This window comes from Mirounga angustirostris, unplaced genomic scaffold (genome assembly GCF_029215605.1).
Source record: "Mirounga angustirostris isolate CCGP_5_RB_7025 unplaced genomic scaffold, mMirAng1.0.hap1 SCAF_1, whole genome shotgun sequence".
Taxonomy (NCBI): Eukaryota; Metazoa; Chordata; class Mammalia; order Carnivora; family Phocidae; genus Mirounga; species Mirounga angustirostris.
The window spans coordinates 123537102-123551806 of NW_026991709.1; the positions used below are offsets into that span (position 1 = coordinate 123537102).

Consider the following 14705-nt stretch of genomic DNA (forward strand, 5'->3'; position numbering starts at 1 on the left):
AGGTCCTGGGATCGAACCCCACATCGGGCTCCTGGCTCAGCAGGCAGTCTGCTCCCTCTGCCTCTACCCGCCCCCCCCCCACTCATGCTTTCTCTTTCTCTTCCTGTCTCTGTCTCTCAAATGAATAAGTAAAATCTTTAATAAACAAATAAATCCATAAAGTTAAACATACACATACTATATAATCCAGCAATTTATTCCTAGAGCAGTGGCCCTCAAAGTGTAGTTTGGAGAGCGCTGGTGATTTCCAGGGCACATCTATGAGGTCAAACTATTTTCATAAGAAGAGGAAGATGTTATTTGCTTTTTTCATTCTCATTCTCTCACAAATGTACATTGGAGTATTGGTGTCGTGTCAAAGAATATCCACATTTACCTGCAAAGACTATTAAAATATGCCTTCCTTTTCCAGCTAATCAGTGACACTGGATTTCTTCATATATTTCAATCAAAACAGCATATTTTAATAAAATGCAGAAGCACATTTGAAACCCTGTTTTCTATTAAGCCAGACATTAAAGAGATTTATAAAAATGTAAAACTATCATTCTTCCCACTAAATGTTTTTCATTTTAGAAATTTAGTTCTTTTTCAGAAATACATACTTTATTATGATACAATTACTTTAATTTTTAAATGAATTAATACGTATTTGAAACATTATTTTTAATTTCCAATATGATAAATCTGTTAAATAACCCACATAAACAAAAGCAATGTAGTTTTTTTGAGAGTAATTTTTTAGTAATTTTTAAGAGAGAGGTCCTGAGAACTAAAAACTTCAAGAACCTCTGAGCTAGACAAATGCATGCATGGACACCAGGAGACATATATAAGAAAGTTTGTAGCAACATTATTCATAATGGCCTAAAACCAGCTAATCAACAATAGAATGAATAAATAGGATATTCTAAATATAGTTCAAGACCAAAAAATAATGAACTACAGCTACATGCAACAGTTATGTATAAATCTTAACTATAAATGTTAAAATGAAAGAAGTCAGATTCAAAGTAATTCATATTGCATGATTCCATTTGTGTAATGTTCACAACCAGGTGTATAATAAACTCAGTATTTAGAGGTGCAGACTTGGGTTGTTAAAATGTACTGACTGATAAGTCAAAATGACTATTATCTTTAGAGGGGGGAAAAAAGACATTTTATTGGGAGAAGGTGCTAGCAATGTTCTATTTCTTGATTTGGATGGTGATTACAAAGGTATTTTTCTTTATATTAATTTATTAAATATTTTATGCACATTTCTGTATGAATGTTCTATTTCATAGTAAAAATGCTTTAAAATCATCATTTAATTATAAAATCTGCATAAAAATGATTTCTTCAACCTCCCTTTAAAAACCTAAGCAAAATATTCATAACAGTAGATTTTTGTTTAAAGCGCAGTGATATTTGGGTCCATATTTATCAACATACATTATATCTTTATTCTTTAGACTGATATGTTGGTTTGTCTTTTTTTAACCAAATACTATTTTACACATTCTTATTAATGCTACAAAAATTTGGACTTGAAACCATATTATAAGAAAAAACTGTGATAAACATTGTTCTCTTAATACTATGCAAACATAAATTATGTCTCATTTGTTTGAATTTTTTTATTTGATACAGATAGTCGTACAGGCACTGCAGTGTTCCCATTACTCGATACTTTGGCAGTTGGTGAAAATTACTGATGGTTCTCCTTCCAAAGTAAGTAAGAGTTTCTGAAGGCAGAAGAGTTATTACTAAAATAAAATAACCTTGCTTAAATCATTATTTAATAATTTGTTACCAATTATTATAATAAATTATAATTTTAATGAAATATATAGTAATTATTGTTATCAACTCTTGCTTTCTCCTATGAGTAAGTATATTTTACCTCTTTGAAAGATAACCAGTTCTTCAAGCAATAGATGTAGAGTTGTATAGATACACAAAGTTAAAAGTCTTACAAGAAATAACTGTAGTAGAAACCACAAGAGCTTGGATAGGTGACATGCTATTAAAAAGAGAATAATATTGAAGGTAATGCTATGTAGCTCTTAGTTATGGAATTATGGCACCTTGGGGCCCAAACTAAATAACACTCTTGTTAAAAACAAATTGTTAGATAATTTTTTTTAATTTTAATCTCGCCATGACAATTCAAAACAAAAAGGAAAGTACAAATCAGAGATTAAATGAAACTAGGATCCAAGAGAGTCAAAGGGAGCCTAAAGCCTACTATCCTTGAGGATATTTTCTAATGTAGACAAATCCCAAGGCCCTTCAGGGGTGGAATATCTAACAGGTAGCATATCTCTAAAGTTGGAACCCTAAAGAGCTACTTCCAGCACAAGGGTAAATTAGAAATAAACCTACAACAGCTCCATTTATGGGGGAATATAAGGAAAATAGCCTGTCTTAAAATTTGTCATTGAATAAAGGGGAGAAAATAGGTCTTTCATGAAAATTTATAACCGTGAGTGAGCTTTCATGTAGGTTTCCACCCTAAGTCCATCCTACTTCAGTGGTCCATTAAAAAATTTAAAAAGCAAGTTAGGATTTTGATTTAAAATATTCGTTGGTGGTATCTCCAAGCACCTAACACAATCAAATGTAAATCCTTTCTGAAGGAATTTGCCTCAAAGAGGCAAATAAGGGGCGCCTGGGTGGCTCAGTCATTAAGTGTCTGCCTTCCACTCGGGTCATGATCCCAGGGTCCTGGGATGGAGCCCTGCATTGGGGCTCCATCCAAGGATCCTGGTATCGAGCCCCGCACTGGGGCTCCCTGCTCTGCGGGAGGCTTGCTTCTCCCTCTCCCACTCCCCCTGCTTGTGTTCCCTCTCTTGCTGTGTCTCTCTGTCAAATAAACAAAATCTTTAAAAAAAAAAAAAGGCAAATAAAATTTTAAGAAAAATGAACTTATAGTAAAAATTACTCAACTTAAAAGTAAACAAGAAACCATGAACAGAACCATGAAGAGAAACAGACCCAAAAAGTGCTATTTATACCTTGGAATTATCTGATACAAACATAATTATAAATAAATATATTTCAGTTGTTTCATGAAATGAGAGAGCTTGGACATATGTTTATAAAGAGCAAACACTTAATAAAGAACCAAGTAAATATATTACAGTGTTTACATATCCTCATCTTAACAAAACAGAGGCTGTTCAACTAGTAAAGAAGGTTAATACATTATAGAACCACCAGCATGATATGGAGCATTCTTTTCTTTCCTGACTAATAATTTGAGGATATCTCTGCCTTTAGAAAGTAATTGGGGTTTTTATTTATTTTCAGTTAGAGCAACAGTAATGTATTAGTTAGCCTCCTGGTTTTTATATTTTATTGACAATTTTAGTCTTGAAAAGCAAAAATCAAAGTTAACCTTTTATTAGTAACTAAAGTCACTTTAAAGTGTATTATGGTTTCGTGTTTTTGAAATGTTCCTTAATATGGTAAAATTAAAGGAGATTGAATATATATGTTAAAATTTGATAGTTTATATATTACACATAATTTACTTTTATTTTGATTTTTTCATCTGGTTGCTTTTGGTATTCCATTTTTTTCTGAGATCATTTAGGTTATCTGAGCTGTTTGTTATTTGGCTGAATATTGATTCTTTGCATTTATTAAATTTGGACTATATATGTGCCCAAAAAATTAGCATAATTAAATGGTTAATTCCTCTATTAAATTTAATTTCAGTTTTGTTCTTTTGCAACTATATTCCATAATTGGAGTGAGAATCTCTGTTCTTGACCCCACTTCTTTGAATATTTTCTATTTTTTTTTAGCCCTCTTACAGTAGAATTATTTTGAAATTCCTTAGCTTTCTGTTTAATTTTGGTCTGACTCATTCTTCTAATAAAAGATATCTTCATTTTTTATCATTTCTCATAATGCAGATTTCGTAGTTGTCCTTGCCAAGTGGCAATGCAGCTCTTGTGGTCAACACTGATTTTCTTTATGTCAGAAAATGCTGCAGCATCTTTTAAGTGCTTTATTGTTCAGTTGATTTCTGTATAAAGCTTTGTGTGCATTTATATCATACGTGAAATTCTCCTTACTAAAGTGTCTCTCAAATTATTTCTTCTCATTTTGAAGTTGTTGGTAATTTTTTTTAACTAAAGTATATTCAATAATCATTGGGTGTCATTTATAGCTGTCATTTAAAAGTGGTTCTCTAAGTGATAATCTTGAAAAGCATGAATTTGCAAGACACAAGCAAACTTTAAAAATTAATCTCTCATTGCTAAGATTTTTCCTTTTAAAACAATTATTGTAATGACTCTTTTATATAATAATTACTAGATCAGTAATTGCCGAACTTTCTAATCCCTTTTGTGATGTAGGATATCTTTGAAAATTTAAGATCCATATACATAAGCTTTGTATGAATTTAATCTATATTATTAATATTCCCCCGATAAGATATCAACTTCCTAACTATAGTTCCAGCCACATCATTAGTTTGTTATGTAAATAACCTTAAGGCAAGTCGCTTGAATAATTTTAAAACAGATAAGGTATGTCAAAGCATTTTATCTATTGTGAAATGCTTTCCAGATATTAATAACAACTAAAATCCACTTATCTGTGTCAGGTTACTTATTTACAAAATTGAAAGTTGTATTGGGCCAATCATTTCTAGCTCTAAAATTCTTCAATCTGAGGTGCCTGGGTGGCTCAGTTGTTAAGCACTTGCCTTCGGCTCAGGTCATGATCCCAGGGTCCTGGGATCGAGCCCCGCATCGGGCTCCCTGCTCCGCGGGAAGCCTGCTTCTCCCTCTCCCACTCCCCCTCCCCTGCTTGTGTTCCCTCTTTCACTGTGTCTCTCTCTGTCAAATAAATAAATAAAATCTTTAATAAATAAATAAATAAATAAAATAAAATTCTTCAATCTGCTAAGGTTAATAACTGCTATAATTGCAGATGTCTGGATAGATATATGAGAATCTTAACAGTGGTTAACTCTGGGAAAGAGAAATTCTTTGGGGGCAAGAATACGAAGGAGAGAAATTCATTTTTGCTTTATACCTTTTGATACTGTCTGAGGGGTTGTTTTTGTTGAAGACTATATCTAACAGTGATAATTTTATCACAAAAGCTTCAGAAATATCCTGATTCTCCCATCCTAATCTTAGGTTTTGATTTATTACATATAACTCAGAGTTGTTGAACTTGGATGAAAACTGGAAAAATGCATAGTGTGTCCTGTATCTTATTTGCTGTAGCAGTATTATTCTGTTGTTTATAAATGTGAGCTATAAGGAAATTTGAAAGTGATTTGATGAGACCTGTTTGTTTTAGATAAGGCCTAGAAGGGGACACTGTTGTTATTATTACCTTGTTGGTATTTTATCACTTGAATTAAATGCCTTAACTTCATTAAGTCTTCCTAATAATTCTATAAAGTGGATGTTATGATAATCCCATTGTACAGATAAGGAACCTGATACTTAGAAACATTGGAACGTGATTAAGATCTGAAACTTAGAGCACAAGTCTTTTGAATCTCAGTCTAGTAGTTTTTCTGTTAGCACTTTTTAAATTCTTCCATTATTAAGCTTTTAATACAACTAATTCTAGAGTTTCATTGTTTTTAAACAAATTTTCTAAGGGCACATCGGTTGACTCCTTGCTGAACACAAGCTGACAATGTCTGTTAATCATTTGGGTACTGAAAAGTTAGGTAAATTATGTCACATAGCCAGGTTTTTTTTTCATCATTTGGTATCCCCAATGGAATACGTTTAATGAGAAGTTACTGTGATTTTAAATACCTGTTTCTAATGCCAGTGAGTTACAGTTAAAGTATACAGAAGACTTTGGTAATGCATTCTATCCTTTTTTTCCTTTTAATTTGTTTACTGAAAATTAAATTTAATACACTAGCCTCCTGGGGTCTATATATTTAACATGTATAATGTTGGTCATTTAGAGACAGCTTGAAAGTGTTCTTACATGAATTGTTTTTGGTTTTTGTCGTTGAGCAATTACTATGTTAATGTGAAATGAACCATTTTGCTAGTGAGGAATTAGACAGCTAACTACTGTTTTTCTCTACTCACATTTATAGAAATTCATTTAAACCTCTGAGGGAGGTCACTTATGTTTTTAATTAATTATACTTACTAGTTTGGGGTATAAAATAGATTGGTTTTCATAAATTCAGGCTCTCTTACTTAAGTACTTGTTCATTGTAAAAAATATATAAATAAAATTTCTGAATCTTACCACCTGTGGATAACTATCACTGTTAATATTTTGGTGTGTTTTCTTGCAGTACTTTTTCTGACTTACTTCAGTCTTACCGTAATGTATTTACAGTTTACAAAATTTTGTGTCTCTTCAATCAACATTTCCTTCAGTTTCTAAGACGTGTTTGTAGATAGTATTTTTAATGTATGCATGATAGTCCATTGTGTAGCTATACTATAATTTATTTTACAACTCTTGTCTCTTGGATATTTAGGTTGTTTAAGCATTTTAATGAATAAAATTAATGCCATGATGGGCATTCTGGTGCAAAAGCTTGTTCTGTGTTACATTGTTTCATCTTGTGTTATATTCTTAGAAATGGAACTGCTGGGTCAAAGATGGTACATACTTTTAAGCCTTGGTATATATTGCCAAATTGCTTTTAGAGAGTACTTTCTGAAATTTATTTTTCTTCTCTATTGTCATGAACACTGTCATTCAGAAAATTATGAATGGTAGTTATATTTGGTTTAAATTCAAGTTATAATTTAACACAACAGTGAACACTTTCATAAGATAAAGTATATGAAAAGACTATATCAAGAACAGGATTAGATCTTTATTTGAATTAGAAGTGCATTGGGTTTTACCAATGGGTATTTCCTCTGTTCCCCTAATTTCCAGAGTTGAAGCTCTTTGGCAGTCCCACAGGTCATGCTCAGTATACTTTGCTCCGGTGCCCCCTAGTGCTGGTCCTGTAGAAGCAGCCTTCAGTTTCTCTTCTCTAACAGAAAACATCCTTCTTCCTTCAGCTCCTTCTGGACAGATACAAAGACATTTAAAGAGCCAGGTAAATAAGAGTTAGGGCTAATATAATGCCCCTATTGCCGTTTTTGGCCTGGGGATCTAGAATTTATCCTCAATATTTGTTTTCCTCTTGGGAGGAGCTGTCCTACTCTCTGTAATCTTAAATTTGTAGCTCTCTGCCTTACCCTGCATGTTCCTATTATAGACAGCAGTAGGGAGGGCCTGGGGCAAACATCCCTGCCTTCTGGACCCTGGCCCTATTCCTAGTCTTCTAAGTTAAAGAAAATCAACATCCCTTGGGTAGCTGTAAGTTATTGAGGTATTTAGCTGCAAAACTTATTCCTCCATTACCCTCTTGACTGAAGTGTCTCCTCTGAAAATTCCAGCTTGTTTACCTACAAAAAGACTGAGGAAGGGAAGAGTTAGGATGAAGATGGGACTGATGATGGCCAAGCCCAGTGAAGAGACATGTATAACCTTGCTATTCTTCATAAAAATGTACATTTTTAGAAGTGTACTAGAAATAGGCTCAAATGTGTAAAAATCTACAGGCTGCTTTCTACACCTCTTTCTTTTCTCCCTACCTTATATTTCATGAGGATTCTATCCTCAGTAACTATGTAGTTAATTTAAAGCCTTTCCTTTTGATTGTTCCATGACTTCAGAGTCATTCTTTGATAGTTACGTTTCTATTAATATTATGTCCTATCTCTAGTGTCTGATTGGCTGGTCTAGGAAAGTTAGGGGAGAAAGATCCAGGTCTTGTTTAAATCCATTTCTTGTTCAACCCTCAGAATGTTCTTTAAAAAAAAAATCTGGAATACTGAAGAAGGTGGCTGTTTATACCAAATTCTAAACTTCTCCAAAGTTTTATCTAACTCTAATATTCTAAAAACCTCCGAAAACCAAAAGTTAAATATGTTCAATTTAGAAAAGAACTTACAAGTCATGAGTCTAACATTCCATTAAGAATTATGTGTTGTTTGCAACCCTATTCCTGGGATTCCAGTTTTAAAAATTGCTGTCTGGTAGGGAAAGACAGTATAAGGCTTCCTTAGCTTTACTAGCCTATTTAGTCAGATGCTGTTTTTACTTACTTACCCAGGGACAGTGGTCTTTAAAGGACCCATTTTATAAATACTGAAACTCCTTAACATATTTAATACTTTATGATATAAAAAATAAGCCAGGACTGAGAAGATCTGTTCTAAGTAACAATTATTATAATGTAAGAGTGTATTTAAACTGAGCTTATCAGAAGTCTAAAGCAACAGTAAGAATATTTAAACAAAACATAACACTTCCCACTTTCTAGTACAAAGATTGGAGATATGCCTGACCAAAATTAATGATAAAAGTTTACTTTCCTGTCTGTCCATTTATTTGAATAGAAAGGAAATGTGTGTTTCATATTGTACTTAATATCCTCTGATACCATAATGCCTTTTCCTTCCTAAAGTAGTTTTTTTGTTTTAAAAATGTTTTTTTTTTCCCCAGCAGCCATTCTAAAATTACTAGGTATTTGTTAAATGACTTCTTGTTACAGACCCAACTTATATATATAAGGAGCTCCTAGTTTATAAATAGGGTATATTTCCAGCATTTTTTGTGTTGGAGCATGATCTTTGAAGTTAAATCTAAGTTCAAATTTTGGTGCCATCTTTGACCACCTGTGGCAAAGATAAGCAAGTTACTTCATCTTTGAACTTCAGTTTCCTAATGTGTATGTGATATTCACTGTTGGATAGGGTTTTGAGGAAGATTGAATTGAAGGAAATGTTTTAGCAGGCAACAACTGTTGTTTTGATGGCATTAAATTGAAGTCCTAGTCTATGCTCTTCTAATCTCCCCTTTCCAAACGAAGAACTGATACTAAATGAACTGTTATCTAAGGCTGTGGGAGTATGTAAACATGCTCAATAGCTAGTGTAGATTTGAGAAAGAGCATGGTAGATTTTTGTTCTCTATCTGTATCTTGGAATAATTCGGGAATTCAAGCCTCTCAATTTAGTCCTAACAGCTACTACTTTTCCCCTACCCTTCTGACTCCTCCTTTAGCTTCCTTCATCTTTGTACACTATAGAAAATAAGGCAGGTGCTTTGGAATTATAGTAGGCAGCTTAAGGGTTCCTGGATCATAAGTAGATTAGTCTGAGGCAAAGGCAGGAGTCAGCAGTTGGGGATTCAAATTACCAAAAACAGCAACAACATTGAAAACCAGGCATTACATTTGGGGTTTAAATATTCAGTAGTTATTTTATTTTTTTTTAAGATTTTATTTATTTATTTGACAGAGAAAGAGACAGCAAGAGAGGGAACACAAGCAGGGGTAGCGGGAAAGGGAAAAGGAGGCTTCCCCCCAATGCAGGGCTCCATCCCAGGACCCTGGGATCATGACCTGAGCTGAAGGCAGATGCTTAACGACTGAGCCACCCAGGTGCCCCTCAATAGTTATTTTAATGTGTATTCACAAAAGTGGCATACCCACCCCCCAAAAGAGAGGCTAGTAGCAGTGATTCATACAAGAAAGCAATTTTTAAGGTATTACATAGGATTTACCCCATCACAGTGGTGATGCTTTTTACTATGTCTTTTGCTCACTGATGTGTCCCAAGTGAATGAATTTAGTTCCATTTGTTTTTATCATATTTAATGTGGACAATGACTTAGTTGGGCTGAAAAATAATATAATGAGCCTCATTATGTGTTAGTAATGGTGCTAAGTACAGGTAAACATAACACAGTTTATGCTCCAAAGAGCTTTATAAAGCCCAGTATAGACTGGGCACACTATAGCTTATGGACCAAATCTGGCCTGACCCCTGTTTTTATAATAAAGTTTTTTTTTTTTTAAGATTTTATTTATTTATTTGACAGAGAGAGACGTAGCGAGAGAAGGAACACAAGCAGGGGGGAGAAGCAGGCTTCCGGCTGAGCAGGGAGCCCGATGTGGGGCTCGATCCCAGAACTCTGGGATCGTGACCTGAGCCGAAGGCAGATACTTAACAACTGAGCCACTCAGGTGCCCCTTTATAATAAAGTTTTAATGGAACACAGCCATGCTCATTCATTCATGTACTATCTAGGGCTGCTTTTATACTACAATGACAGAGTAGTTGGGACAGAGACTGTATGACCCATGAAGCCTAAAATATTACTGTCTGACTCTTTACACAAAAAGTTTGCCAGTCCCTGGCCTCACAAGGTGTAACCCCTTGCTCTTGTTTACCAGGCTTTGTCAATAATCCTATTTGTCTATTCTGGGTAACTAGTTTTGTGCCCTTTCTTTATCATGAAAGTTGATCACTAATTCTTCACAGGCTTTATTTTCATATTCTAACATCTTTGACCTGGTCTTGGTCCTTATTTTACAACATTTCTGTTCTATTCCTGCCCATTCTTAAAATGTATATTTGCCAGATAATGTTAAACTAGTTTTATGTATATACTATTAGTTTTCCCATGGCTTCAGTCTCTGGCTGTGATTATCTTAATGGTATTTCATAACTGTAGATAAAAAGACAGCTAAATTTTGTCTTTCTCTAGATACATAATGTGATACATAATAAAAATGTACAAAGATGAAGGAAGCTAAAGGAGAAGTCAGAAGTACAGGGGGGGCATAGTGACTGTTAGGACCAAAGTAAGAAACTTGACTTCCCTCATTATTCTAAAATACAGAGGGAGGACAAAATCTGCCATGCTGTATCTCAGACCTACATTAGCTACTATATTTGTGTGTGTAGGAACTAAACTCTGACCTTTCTTCACTGATTATAGTCATATTGAGATACTTGGTTCTTAAGGGGCGGTTCTTAAGGGGCAGTCTACATTTAAGATCTGTTTTTCTTCTTAAGAGGTTAGAGTAAGTCAGCTTTGAGCCTTTGTGCCTTTGAGAAAACGTCTTTCAGATATGGCTTATATGATAAATTCACCATCTTAATTATGCCAGCCTTATTCAGAGTTTTTCATTGTTGAGATTTTGCCAACCAGGTGTAAAACATCTTAATTCCTTGAAGTTCTTGGTTTCAGTAGATCTACCAGGAAGAAAAACAGAAGAAGCAAAAAACTTTGGCCAGGCTAGTGAAACAACTTCCAAAACGGATACAAAAGAATCTAACCCAAAGATATTATAACTTAAATCTCAGGAAAATCTTATCACCTGACCCATTTGAATTCCTTTCCATAGCTACTTGGGAAAAGTGTTCATGATGCCAAGCTGCTTTCTGAAAAGAAGAGAAAACACTGGTTTCATTTAGGAAAAAGCATTTGAAAAGAAGTACCATATAGTTAGTTCATATATAGCTTATACTGGCCTAAGAGAGAGTAGTAGATTACTCTTCTTTTCGCTCTGTGTCTTTAGTTCTCACCTCTGTAATTCAGGTACTCTGGCTAGAAAGGGGATTTATAAGTAAAATAAGTGTTCAGAGCTGTAGAGGTACTCCCTAAACATTCTAGTTTCTTAAAATTGCAGTCTAGATAATCAGCATATCTTGTTCTTAGCTTGTTTTTCAGTTTCAGTGTCCATTGGGTTCACTAGCTTTTTTGTTCATATATATATATATATTTAATTTGAGTTTCAAATTTCTTATCTCCATAATGTCTATTTCCTCAACATATTAATTTTCTCACTTTATAGAAAAGATCATTATAGCAAAATGGTTAAGCTGCATTTAACATCTCTGTGCCTATTTCTTCGTATGTAAAATAGGAGAGTGATAATAATATCAGTACCCATCACAGTTATGAGGATTAGTTGAGTTAATTCACGAAAAGCTTAGAGTAGTGCCTGGTACACGGTAAGTGCCAGTAAATGTTAACTTTATTATTATTGAATTCTAGCCCAGAAAAAAAGCTACATATAAAAATGTTCCTGTTTATTCAATGTAAGTTAAGCATATTTAATTTTTTTCATAATGACTACAGCTATTACAGTAGGAAAGAAAGCTTTTCATTCCAGAATATATGGAATGTAACAACTTTCCTCAAATTTTAAAACAGCCAATGGTTTATATTTTAAGAGTTCAAGTAAATGTGCTAACTTTAGTAGTTTAAACTAAGTTCTTATTATTGGCCCTATTTAAAATGTTTTTATATTTCTTTTTCTTACTTTTTCTTATCCTTTTGAATATCATCTATTATTGTTTTTCAAAGGACATTAAGAACAAAGCCCACTCTATGAAACTTACCTTAATACTGGAGTTTTAAACTGGCAAACCCTGAACCTCTTTTAAAATTTTGATTTAACATCTGGAAAATTTCTAAAGATATTTACTACCATGTATCCCAATAGTGGCTGCCTGCCTTAACTTGAGCACAATCACAGTCTTGGGAATTATTCTAACTATTTAAATCAAATGAAATATAGTAAGATGCCCACATAATAAAGTGGGAAATTGTAGAGTGAATAAAAGTACTATATTCTGAAATCCACAAGAACCTAAATTCTATTCCCAGCTGTTTAAAGGGATTTGCCATATAAGATTAGTTAAAATATACAGTATCTCTGCACTTTTACCTAAACCTGTTGGTGTTTATTTCTTCTAATGGAATCTAATTGACTACAATAAAATTAACTTTCTTGAGCACTCAAATAATATTTAAGTTGCATCCAAATCTAGTCCAAACTTCACTGCTAAAGGCCTTTAGCTTCCATTTTCTTGGTTGCTTCCCATTTCCAGTTTCTTCTTAAAATAGTTCTGATTAGTCATCGGTAGGTTGCTTACTTAGTTGCAATGTTAAATTTACAACTCTTCAAATGAATTGGCAAGTTATCATTTTACATAGACATATCTGCTTTATGATTGACCTTTAAAGGAATACTTTGCCTCCAACTCCAAAGATAGCTGATTCCCTAGACTGCTTCTTTGCACACTAACCAAGAAATTTAAGGAAGTAAAGGGGCATTAATACCTCCTAGCATCATTTTTTAAAACTTCTGTTCATAGTTTAAAATGAACACATGACACATTTGACCCTAGGATTGTAGTATCATCTGTATTATTTATACTTGCATTTCATTCAGTAAATATTTATTAAACACCTGCCATGTGCCAAACACTATTCTAGGTACTAGCAAGGGAACAGTGAACATTCATCCTTTGAATACTAGGAGGTTTACCAGTTAGCACCTATCTCTTCTCATCTGAATGCCTAGGATTTAATTCAACAGAATCACAGAATGCCATAGAACCTCATAGTTCAGATTCAGTTACAGATTTTTAAGCTCTGTAATCCTGAGACATAAAATAAGTTTTCTAAGGTCACATAGCTAGTCAGTAGCCTGGCTTGCTTTTTGTTTTTCTTTCAGTTATTCATTCAGAAAACATACTCAAAATTTTTCTATTAAAAAGATCAACAGGGGCACCTGGATAGGCTCAGTGGGTTAAGCGTCTGCCTTCACTCAGGTCATGATCCCAGGGTCCTGTGATCAGGTGGCATCTAGCTCTCTGCTCAGTGGGGAGTCTGTTTCTCCTTCTCCCTCTGCCTGCCTCCCAGCTCATGTTCACTCTCTCTTGCTCTATCTCAGATAAATAAAATCTTAAAAAAAAAAAGTATCAACAAGACCCCCCCAAAAAAATCCTCCATCAGTCCCACAAGACCTCTCTAGAAGCCATCTTATTTTTTTGACTCTTGACAAACTTTTTTGAAAGAGTTGCCTTCTTCTTTTTCTTCCTTTGAACCACTGCAGTCTGACTTCATCCCTTTTATTCCATTAAAAGTGTTCTCCCAAGGTCACTCACAACCTTATCATTGCTTTATATGGGATACTTTGTCTATTTTTTTTCTTTTTTTTTTCTACTTTTTTTTTTAGTTTGTCTTTTCTCTTGTGGCATTTGTCAATTGTTAAATTATTACAACCATTTTTTAATTTTTTTTCCTCAACATTTTTTAATGTTTTCTTTCCAGAAGATGCCATATTCTTCTGGTTTTCCTACTCAGACCATTTCTTAGATTTCTTGATATGCTCTTCTTTCTTAGCCATCCGTTATATATTGGTGTTCCCCAAGATACTTTGTCCCCCTTCTCTGCATATCCTCCTTGAGTAATCTCATTTACTTCCATCTCTTCTATTGCCATCTAAATGCCGAGGGCTCCCAGATATTTATTCTTGCTCAAATTCTTTCCCATGGGCTTTGAACTCCCATATTGAACTGCCTACTAAACATCTCCAGTAGGATATTTTTCAGGAATCTCAGATCATCATCTCCAAAATTGAACTGCTATGTTAGCATTTTTTTGTGTGTTAACTATTTCAGTGATTTACACCGTCATGCACCTAGTAGGTGACTACCTAAAAATTTAGGATTAATCAACAGCCCCCATTCTGATTAGTTCGTAAATTCTGTGCTGCTGCTTTAATTTCTCTTCAGTCTATTCACATCTTTATTGCCAACATTTTATTTTCAGGCCCGCATTCTAAATTATCCCCATGGCCTTTGTTTTCCTTCTGTAAGGAAACAGAATAATGAGTAAGAGCATGGACTTTAGAGTCAGAAGAGTCAGATAACCCCATATTTGGATCCGTACTCTATCACCCAGAATGTATGGGTGTTCTGAAGTTCAGTTTCCTCATCTGTAGAAAAGGAATATTAACACTTACTTCATACAGTGATTGTGAAATTTAAATTTATGGCCCATAGAACACAGTACTGGGTATATAATAAGCATTCAGCAGAAGATTGTATTTACCA

At 34.0% G+C, this 14705-nt stretch overlaps 1 protein-coding gene across 7 annotated transcripts in view; it reads left to right on the plus strand.

Annotated features, from left to right (window-relative positions):
- The window catches only part of STAG1 (STAG1 cohesin complex component), a 415977-nt gene that overhangs the window by 355980 nt on the left and 45292 nt on the right, over nt 1-14705 (plus strand). For 6 of the 7 annotated variants that reach the window (XM_064587431.1, XM_045903718.3, XM_064587433.1 and 3 more), the window contains one exon: nt 1636-1716. The exons of the other annotated variant lie outside the window; for it this stretch is intronic. In XM_064587431.1, coding sequence (XP_064443501.1) covers nt 1636-1716 — 81 coding nt within the window. The remainder of the gene's footprint in view (nt 1-1635; nt 1717-14705) is intronic. 7 annotated transcript variants of the gene reach the window in all.